The sequence below is a fragment of the Eschrichtius robustus genome, chromosome 16, assembly GCF_028021215.1.
Source record: "Eschrichtius robustus isolate mEscRob2 chromosome 16, mEscRob2.pri, whole genome shotgun sequence".
Classification (NCBI taxonomy): Eukaryota; Metazoa; Chordata; class Mammalia; order Artiodactyla; family Eschrichtiidae; genus Eschrichtius; species Eschrichtius robustus.
In genome coordinates, this window is record NC_090839.1 from 58,587,670 (window position 1) to 58,597,831 (window position 10,162).

Here is a 10,162-nt window from a genome sequence, read left to right on the forward strand (position 1 = left end):
GTGCTTTTGTTTTTTCATGGGCTTGGCACTCAGCCTCCTCCAGCCCACACGAGACACACGTGCCTGGACAGAGCACACACCGTGCCAGGCAGCACTGAGATGACAGCCAGGGCTGGAGCCCAGTCCACAGCGGCTCCCAGGTGGTGGCCTTTGAGGAAGAGGAAGCCGCAGCCCACCGAGATGGGTCCATGAGGCCCCCAGGCCAAGCCCCTCCCTCCCACCACGACCAGGCATCGGGGCTCAGATGGCCTGGTCCTGCCTCCGTCTCAGGCTGAGCACGTGGGCTGCTGCCAGGAAGGCCGCCCCGGTGAGCAGCTCGGCGATGAAGCTGATGCAGCCCAGGGCCAGGGACCAGCCGAAGCGGATGTCCACCTGGTCCAGCAGGGCCTTCTCCTCCAGGAGACACAGCGCCTCCCGGAAGGCGGCGGCTGAATACGCGATGTAGACGCTGATGCCCGCGAGGGTCACCAAGGCTGAAGGGGTTGCAAAGGAGAGCAGATCAGACCCCCATCCCCGGGCACTGCCCCTCCTTCCCACTGCTGGTCCCTCTGCCCCGTGCTCCCTCCTCCCTTCCCCTCCCTTCCTGCCACTGGTAACTCCTGCCTATCCCCGCATCTCAGCTCCTGGCAATTCCTGGACCTCCCCCCGAGCCAGTCAAACCCACCGTGGGGTTGCACAGCGTCACATGGCCCTCCATCACTGCCCAGGTCAGAATTTGTTTGTGAAACGACTTAACGAATGCCTGTCTGCCCCAATGTGAGCTCCAGAGGGTCCACCCTGGATGCCCAGCACCCAGAACAGCACCCTGCACACGGCAGTGCTCCATCCATACGTTATGAGAACGCACTGTCCAGTCCCATAGCCACTGGCCCCACATGGCTCTTTAAACTTATATTAATTTAAATGACCATCTCAGCTCCACATTGGCACCTGCCACATGCCAAGTGCTCGTTGCCTGTTTCGTGGCAAATTAGAGAATTTCTCCATCAGGAGAGTTCTCCTAGAAGGTGCTGTTTGGAGGATTAGTCACTGGACAAACTATTCATGCCAATATTAATAATAATAGCAGGTGGGTGGAGGGGATCGGAGCCTCACCGTATTCTCACCTCCAGGCATTACTTTTCTTTATTTCCCTCCATGGATTCTGAGTGTGTGTGTCATTACTGTTCTTGTTCTTTTTTAAGGTCCATTTCAAATGCACCAGAAGCAGGGAGGCCATAAAACAACCAGCTGTGATTTTGGTTTTAATCAATCAAAGCAACGCCTGTCAGGATGGCAAGTGCACATGAAAGACTGAGGGTGGCCAGAGTGAGGGTCGCCCTCCAGCCCATGGCCCTAATGCTGACACTCTCACAACACGCTTCTTTTGTGAAGTAATGAAAGCAATTCTCAGAATCTGCTCTCACCCCTATGGTTCTCTCTTGGGAACACAGACCCAGGGACCCTGGGTGGGAAACTACTGATCCCTTCCAGCTAGGAGATCACAGGAGGGGGAACCAAGCCCCAGAAGCGATGGGACCCCCCAACCCTTCCCTTCTGGGGGATCGTGCACAGCCCCTCCTGGAACCTGGGCCCCGTGCAGGGTGGGCACCTACCTCCAAAGAGGAAGAGGGTCCCCGTGAGCAGGAGGAGGAGGGAGGCTTGCAGGAGGAAGCTCAGAAACCCTGTCATCCCCCCAAAAACCATCAGGATCAGGCTGAGAGGCAGCAGAATCACAAACGTCCCATGCATGGCTTAGGGGAGACAGGAGGACAGCAGGTTACTAACATCCTTCTGTTAATCAACAAACATTCACTGAGCACCTCCTGTGGGCCAGCACCCAAACGCTGGGGGAAAAAATCGACACCACTGCTGCTAATAATAATGATGATAATAATATTATTAATAGCAACAGTTATCGAGGCTCAGCTATGCCAGACTTTGTGCTGTATGAGTATCAGCTCAAGTAATTCTCACACACCCTGCGAGGCAAGTATCGTTCTTGTTCATTCGCTTATTCGCTCAGCACATGTGTACTGAGTGCATGCTTTGTGCCAGGCTCTGTCCCCAGCACAGCGGATTCAACGGCAAATCCACCAGGACTCCTGCCCTCGTCGGGCTGTATGGAGTCAAGCAAGTGAACAAATAAGTGACAAAGTTGAGAGGTGGTGACAAACTCCTGGGGAGGGGCGTGAATAAAGCAGAGGAGGGTCCGGAGCAGTGGCTCCACTGAAGAAGTGACATTGGAGCAAAGACCTGAAGGAGGCGAGGGAGGCAGCTGTGCAAAAGGAAGGGCCAGAAGGGAGGGACCGCAGAGAGGAGCGGGGGCGGAGTCTTAGATGGGAGGGCGTGTGCCTGCTGGGGCTGAGGCTGGGGAAAGCCGGGGAGGGCAGCAGGGAGTTAGGGAGGAGAAGGGAGTGGAGGAGGAAGGCAGAGTTAACAGCAGCTCACGTGGGGCTCCTGAGCCATCGGGAAGATTTTGAACTTCTCTCTGAATGAGATGGAGGCCACCAGACAGTTTGGGGTGGAAGAAACATAGAATTTAACTTCAGTTCCTAACGGTCGCTCTGGCCACTATATTGAGAGTGAACAGCAGAGGGCGTAGTGGGTTGCAAGGCGGCTCCCAAGTTCACATCCAGCAGGAACCTGTGAATGTGACCTCATTAGGGACAAGAGTCGTTGCCGATGTAACGAAGTCCAGGGTCTCCAGATGAGCTCATCCCGGGTGAGACCCAATGACTTTATTTATTTATTTATTTGTTTATTTATTTATTTATTTATTATTATTATTTTTTAACATCTTTATTGGAGTATAATTGCTTTACAATGGTGTGTTAGTTTCTACTTTATAACAAAGTGTATCGGCTATACGTATACATATATCCCCATATCTCATCCCTCTTGCGTCTCCCTCCCACCCTCCCTATCCCACTCCTCTAGGTGGACAAAAAGCACCGAGCTGATCTCCCTGTGCTATGCGGCTGCTTCCCACTAGCCATCCATTTTACATCTGGTAGTATATATATGCCCATGCCACTCTCTCACTTCGTCCCAGCTTACCCTTCCCCCTCCCCCCTGTCCTCAGGTCCATTCTCTATGTCTGTGTTTCCCGGAGCTGGTTTGGCCCAGCAGTCCCACGTGTGAGGTCCCCAGACAACGCTGCTGCTGAGTTCTTGTACATGTTCAATTAAATGTCTGGGCAAGAACAGGACACCCCCTGGGAAAGTTGTAAGATCTCCTGCTGAAATTTGGTTTAGTATATATTGGTTTTTTTTGGTATGTGCCTTGGTCTTTTTTATTTTCTGATTTTCAGGACTGCTGTCTGGGGACATAAATATTGATTCTGAGTTCTGTTCTACTTGGAAATGTCCCCACCTCCAGTCACATCTCACTCAGAAGCAAGTGTCTATGGGCCCCACAGAGCCTGGGGATGCTGCAGGGAACAAGGTCTCTGCCCTCATGGGGATCACAGTGCAGTACAGGAGACAGCCTAGCAGGAAATAAAGGGGATAATTACAGACCGAGTGTCACAAAGGACATGAGTGTGATGAGGCAGATAAACGGGGTGGGCGGTGAGGGGGGTGCACCTCTATAGATGAGATTGTTGTTTTAATTTCCTAGAGCTGACATAACAAATTACTACAAACTAGGTGTCTTAATAGCAGGAGGCATTTATTCTCTCACGGTTCTGGAGGCCCTAAGTCCAAAATCAAGGTGTCAGCAGGACCGCGCTCCCTTCAGAGACTCCAGGGGAGAATCCTTCCTTGCCTCTTCCAGCTTCTGGCAGTTGCCGGCAATCCTTGGCTCAGGGCAGCATCCCTCTGTCCACCTCCATCTTCTTATGACCTTCTTTTCTCTCCTCTGTGATTCTCCTTTTTTTTTAAGAGGACACTTGTCACAGGATTTAGGTTAATCCACAATGATCTCATCTCGAGAGCCTTCACTCAATTACACCTGCGAAGATACTTTTCCCAAATGAGGTCCCATTCACAGGTACCGAGGGTTAGGACGTGGACACATCTTTTGGGGGGTGATACCTTTCAGTCCACTACACTGTTTACAGTAGGAGCTCAAGACGTGAGAGCTAAGATTACCGTCTAGAGTTAATAATACTAATAATGTTGGAGACCAGGAAGATAACTAACATGCAGCCCCGTCCTCACGGAAGCTATGTTCTAGTGACAATAGACTCGAAAATTTACAAAAATTTTAAAAATCCACTTCCTTACCAGGCATAATAGGACTGAATATCTCTGAGCATTTCTTGGAGTCTCCAAGTCATATTGACAAGGTTTGAAAATAAAGATAGTGACACTTTCCCCTTTGGGAAATGGTTCCTGAGACTTCCTTCTTTCTCCAGAGCTTCTGATTTTTCTGGAGAATAATACTTCTCTGCTCTCTTTAAGAGAAGGACTGTTACTTTGCTAACCACCCCGGGGCTTCCTGACCTCGCAAGCACTCTGGAAGGCTGCTTTTCCCATCGAGCTATTCTTTGAACAGTGCAATAATGGATCATTCACACAGTTAGCCTTGGCGTGAACGTCTTGGCATTTTTCTGGGTTTGCTTTTCCTTTGCAACAAAGCACTTCTGAGTCGAAAAGATCTCTTGCACCTGGGTACATATTTGCTCTTGATGGAAAAAATGACCTGTCAACATTATTAGTGTTATTAATTCTACATGGTAATCTTAGTTCTCACGTGTTGAGTTCCTACTGTAGGCAGTGGAGGATAGCAGAACTCTGAACCCAAGAAACAGGCTAGGAACTTTTCCCCTGGTCTGCCGTGGCCTCCGGTCTTGGCACACTCACGTTATACTGGAATTACCCTCGGTGTAGCATCATTCTAAAAGAATAGAAACTGCCTGGGTTCAAATCCCAGATCAACCAGTTACTGTGCAAACTTTGGTAACTTACCTAACCTCTCTGTGCCTCGGTTTCCTCATTTGAAAAGTGAGGAGTATAATAACAGTACCTGCCTCATGGGTCTGCTGTGAAGATTAAATGGGTTGAAACATGTAAAGACCTCAGGACAGGGTCTGGCACACAGCACCTGTTCTGTAAGCATTGACTGTTATTTTTATAGCCCTTCAACCACTCCACTGAAAGTGGTCCCCACCTCCTTTTATTACACGCCCCTGTTTTATTTCCTTTGTTACACCTGCTACTATTTGAAGCCATTTTATGTTAATTTATTCACTGGTCCATGTGTTTATTATCTGTCTCCTGCACTAGACACTACGCCTATATGGCAAGGACCCCACCTGTCTCATCATGTTTTATCCCCAGCACTAAGCAAGCAAGGACATTTGCAATGATTAGCTCCATTTTACAGATGAGAATCCTGAGGTTCAGGGAGACAATATGACTTAGAGCAGAAGGAGGAGACAATAACTGACCTCCTGCTTTGGGTGATACCCTATGCTGGATGCTTTCCTTCCGTGATCTCAAAACAGCCCATTTTTTTTAAAATTTATTATTTTATTGAAGTATAGTTGAATTACAATGTTGTGTTAATTACTGCTATACAGCAGAGTGACTCAGTTATACATACATATATATATATATATTTCATATTCTTTTCCATCTACAGGATATTGAATATAGTTCCCTGTGCTATACAGTAGGACCTTGCTGTTTATAAAACAGCCCATTTATGGAAGCAGGTGACTGGCCAGCAGTCACACAGCTGGGAAGAAGGAGGGCCCTTATCTATGATGTGGCTGACCCCACCCCCCCACATCCTGCTGGGAGAGGCACATGACTCAGCTCAGCCAATCAGCACATTCCTTCCTTTCGGCCACACTGACTGGCTCAGACCTGGGCACATGATCCAATTTAGTCCAATGAGAGACCTACCTGGTGGTTTTGCAGAATGACTGGGCAACAGTCTCCTTCTGCTTAGGTTGCTGATTCTGGAGAGGATTTAGTTGAAAGCAGAACCCAAACAGAAGCAAAGCCCAGGGAGGAGAAGAAGACATTGAGTTTAGCTCTGGATCCCAGGGGGCTTGAGATTTTCAGTTTCGTGGACCAGGAATTCCTTTTCTGTTTCAACTAGTATGATTTGAGTTTCCGTCACTTACCATCAAAAGACTCCTGGCTGATACAGCTAGCCTGGTTGGTTCTAGACTGTGGCTGTTTTATGTAAACTGTGCTGAATTTGAAGACCCCCCAGCCACCAAAACCAATTCCAGTCCCTAGCCACGGAACCAAACCCATGACATCCCCAGAGCTAATCAGGAAGATAAAACATCCAAGCAACGTGGATTTTTATTGGGTACTGAAGTAGGCTACCTGCTTGGATTTTCTTGGAGGAAAAACCAATGGTTCTTCCCATACACCCCCACGGGGACTTGTCTAGGAGGCTGACTCACAGAACACGCTGCTTGTCACCTGGCCTCTCTCCTCTATGGGCTCTGCATAAAGGGAATGAAACGTCTTCATATAATAAAAGAACTTGGACAACATTCAAAACTCTTTCTGGGGATGAAGAGATTCTGTGAAAAAGCTCTCTCTGGGGGTGATTTGCAGTGAGCACGAGGTCTGAAGTGGCAGCCTCCTCTCTGTGTTGATACAATGGTAGTAAGAGCAGCTAACCCTTATGGCAGACTTAAAGGAGCCAGACACTGCATGAGGCTCTTTAAATACACTCTCCCACTTCATCCTTGAAATAGCCTTATGAGGAGCCATGACAGTTATCTTCATTTTGCCCATGAGGGAACTGAGGCTCAGAGAGGTATAGGAATTTGCCCAAGGCCACGTGCCTAGTTGGTGGTGAAGCAGGGGGTTAGACCTAGGGCCAAGGGAACAGATGAACAGACTGTGGATGTGAGTTTTGCCTGTTTCTCAAAACCCTGGACAACACAGGGTTGGTTCATTATCAAGTTTCATGAAGAGGCCAGACCAGTGGTGACTGTGGTTAGCCATCCAATTTACTCACTGATGTGATAAGCAGGCTGAATGCCAGCACTCAGCCCAGCAAAGGGCCATAGATGTGATTGCATCTAAAAGAGGCTGGGGGGACTTCCCTGGTGGTGCAGTGGTTAAGAATCCACCTGCCAATGCAGGGGACACGGGTTCGTGCCCTGGTCCAGGAAGATCCCACATGCCGCGGAGCAACTAAGTCTGTGTGCCACAACTACTGAGCCTGCACGCCGCACCTACTGAAGCCATCATGCCTAGAGCCCATGCTCCACAACAAGAGAAGCCACCGCAATGAGAAGTCCACGCACCGCAACGAAGAGTAGCCCCTGCTCGCTGCGACTAGAGAAAGCCCACGCTTAGCAACGAAGGCCCGACACTGCCAAAAATAAATAAATAAAATAAAAATAATAAAAAATAAAAAATAAATAAAATAAGCTGTACAGGAACAATTTTAAAGTCCAAAGAGACACCTACTTTGTTTTAAGGCTGTCGTAGCTTGATACACCATCTCCTTGCTACCTTCTCCAGCCTTCTCTGTGGACCACAGCACTACATTCAGAAGCCTGTTAGGCCAACACAGGAGTTTTTGAACAGGAATTCTTGGTTATCCTTGAAATGCTCTGAGAACACCCAAAGTTCCTCCTACTGCAGCTTGGGGCTGAGGACAGAGTTCGTGAGACCACTTCCTTTCCTCCACCCCCCTCATATTCCAAGCATCTAGGGGATATCTCCTTCAATGGAACTTCATGCAGTGGTGTGTTGGAGCTGGATTATATCAGTCAGCTGTTAAGTTTTCAGGAGTATGAGGAGCCAGTTGGCATCATGTTGACAGCCTGAAACTGACCACAGTGGGAATATTTACACCACAGAGATGGGCAAATGCCACAAATCAAGACTCTCCCCTCCCGCAGACAGCCAATTGTTAAATATTTTCCAGCCCACCACTGGACTTCAGAGAAACAGTCTGGTTCATTCATATACTCATTCAGTCATTCAACAAATTTGGATTGAGTTCCACCTCTAAATAATAGAGTTTGCATTCACTCTCATGCCTGCTCAGCAAACCTTGGCTCATGGGCTACTCTATACCAGGCTCTGTGCTAAACACAGGGAATCCAGCAGTGGCAAGAAAGACGTGGTCCCTGCCCTCATGGAGCTCAGGGTCTTAAAAAATGTCACACAACCTGTAGCACGAGTAGGAGCTGACCAAGTCAAGCTGGAAGGATGGGAGCAGGGAGACTCCAATTGGAGGCAATGGCATGTGCAAAGTTCCTGTGGCAGGAGGAAACTTAGCACCCCTCCAGGAACTGGCCCAAGGCCAGCATAGCCGGAGAGGAAAGAGCAAAGGGGAGAGTGGAGTTGGAGAGGGACCCTGGCAGCCCTTGTGGGCCATGCTAGGGACTTGTCTTCATTCTAAGAGTCACATCCCCAAGCCTCACTCAGTAAGTCTATCAAAAGCTGCACATACTTTTCAAGGTCTATGGAACTCAGTCCTCATTTCCTCATCATGTCCTTTCTGTGGTACCTCTCTGGGCCTCAGTTTCCTCTTTGGAAAAATAAAGATTAAGACAGAGATGACAAACAACTTCATAGGGAGGCTGTGGAGATTAAATGAGGGCACAGCTGGAAAGCGTTCAGCTCCATGTCTGGCCAGCTGCGAGCCTCAGTGAATGGAACTATGACTGATTTCCCTCCTTCCTCCACTGTTTATTCAGCCTGTTTGCTCTCTCAAATTCTATCCTCCCACCTTTCCAGAGTTCCAATCACCGTGCCAGGCACTGGGAAATCAGCCAGGAACAACAGACACATGGTCCCTGGCGAGAGGGAGCGGTCCTCTGCCTCCTGGTTGCCTCTCTTGAATCATACAACAAATATTTACTGCATCCCTGCTACTGCCAAGCGCTTGTTCTCAACACCGAGGATGCAGAGAAGGCTGACAAGGGGGTGTGCCAGTCAGCTCCCCGGGCTGGCTTAGGTGTCTCTTCGGGCTCCCAGCCACCCTGCCTCGTGCTGCATGTCACTCTGAAATGTAACTGCGCACTTCCACCTCGGTCTCACCAGCTAGTCTGTGCGCCCCCTGAGCGCTTGGCCTGGGGCTTCGGCGGCAGCAGCACGGTGCCTGGCGCACAGAGAGCCTTCAGCCAACGTTTGTTGAATGAATCCTCAACCACACGTTGCAGGTGGAGCAAGTGGACCCCGCCTCTTGCTCCTAACCGCGTTCCCCTCTCCCGCCGGTGCCAGAGGCCGCCCCGACCGCCCTCTCCAACGCAGCGCCACCGCCCCCCACCCCACCCCGCCTGCTGTTTGGACAAAAGCTCCCAAACTGGTGTCCAGCCCCGGGTCCTCCCCCATCCCACCCTCCCCGGACTCACTGAGAAGTTGTCGGCTCGAGTCGCTGAAGGTCACGTTCTCCTGCCAGAAGGGGTTCATCAGCGGCGCGCACGGGCTCTGGACTGCATGGGGCAGAGGACTCGGTGGGCGGGGGCCCCGGGCTTCGGACCCCGGACCGAGGCTTCGCCCCGACGCCCGCTCTGGGTGCCCCACCCCGGAGGGCGGGCGCGGAGCCAGAGCGCCGCAGGCTGGGCGGAGCGCCTCTCGGAATGGCGATGGCAGCCCCAGAAGCCCTGCCCACCTTCCCTCCGACCCCAGATACCGCGTTTCGCGCCCCGGGGCTTGGGGGGCGGATGCGCTCCAAGCAACAAGTCCCGGGCGAGCCCGGCGCCGCTCAGGGGCGGCGGCGGCGGCCACCGCCCCGGGTCCCCGGGCACATCCTTACCGCGGCAGGTCCGCCAGAGGCCGGAGTGCGAGCTCAGAGGTTCGAGCTGGCTGCGGTTGGCGGCCCCTGCCGGGTCCCGTGCCCCCGGGCCGCTCCGCTCCAGCCGCTCCGTGTCAATGATGTACCAGAAGTCCGTGCCGATGGCGGCCGCCAGGAGCACAAAGCTGAGCGCCCCGGTCAGCGCCGCCGCGCCGGCCAGCGCGCCCAGGTGCACCCGCATCGCCGACCCGGGACCCCACGCGCCGCCCGCAGTCCCCCGCGCCGCCTCCCGCGTCCCTGAGTTCGGAGCCGGAAAGCCGGCCTCCGGACCTCGATCCCTCCCTCCGACCCTGGCTCCGCCCCTCAGCCCCTCACCTGCGCCCTGGGACCTGCCCCGGCTCCTCCCTCAGACCCCATCCCAGCCAAACGCCACCTCAGTCAACACTCCCAGCCCTAGCGCAGCCCCTCACCCCCACTCCTCACTTTTCCCCAGACCCTTCTCCCTCCT

General features: G+C 51.8%; 1 protein-coding gene across 2 annotated transcripts; it reads right to left on the reverse strand.

Annotated features, from left to right (window-relative positions):
- Positions 1–240: 240 nt before the first annotated feature.
- Positions 241–9,895, reverse strand: TMEM114 (transmembrane protein 114). Of its 2 annotated transcripts, XM_068524957.1 has the most exons (4): positions 9,676–9,895; positions 9,272–9,352; positions 1,596–1,733; positions 241–473 (listed from the first exon to the last, which is right to left on the reverse strand). In XM_068524957.1, the coding sequence occupies exons 1-4, from the start codon at positions 9,893–9,895 to the stop codon at positions 241–243; spliced, it is 672 nt and encodes a 223-aa protein (XP_068381058.1). The 2 variants fall into 2 exon arrangements, with proteins under 2 accessions (XP_068381058.1, XP_068381059.1); XM_068524958.1 differs by lacking the exon at positions 1,596–1,733.
- Between the last annotated feature and the right edge of the window lie 267 nt (positions 9,896–10,162).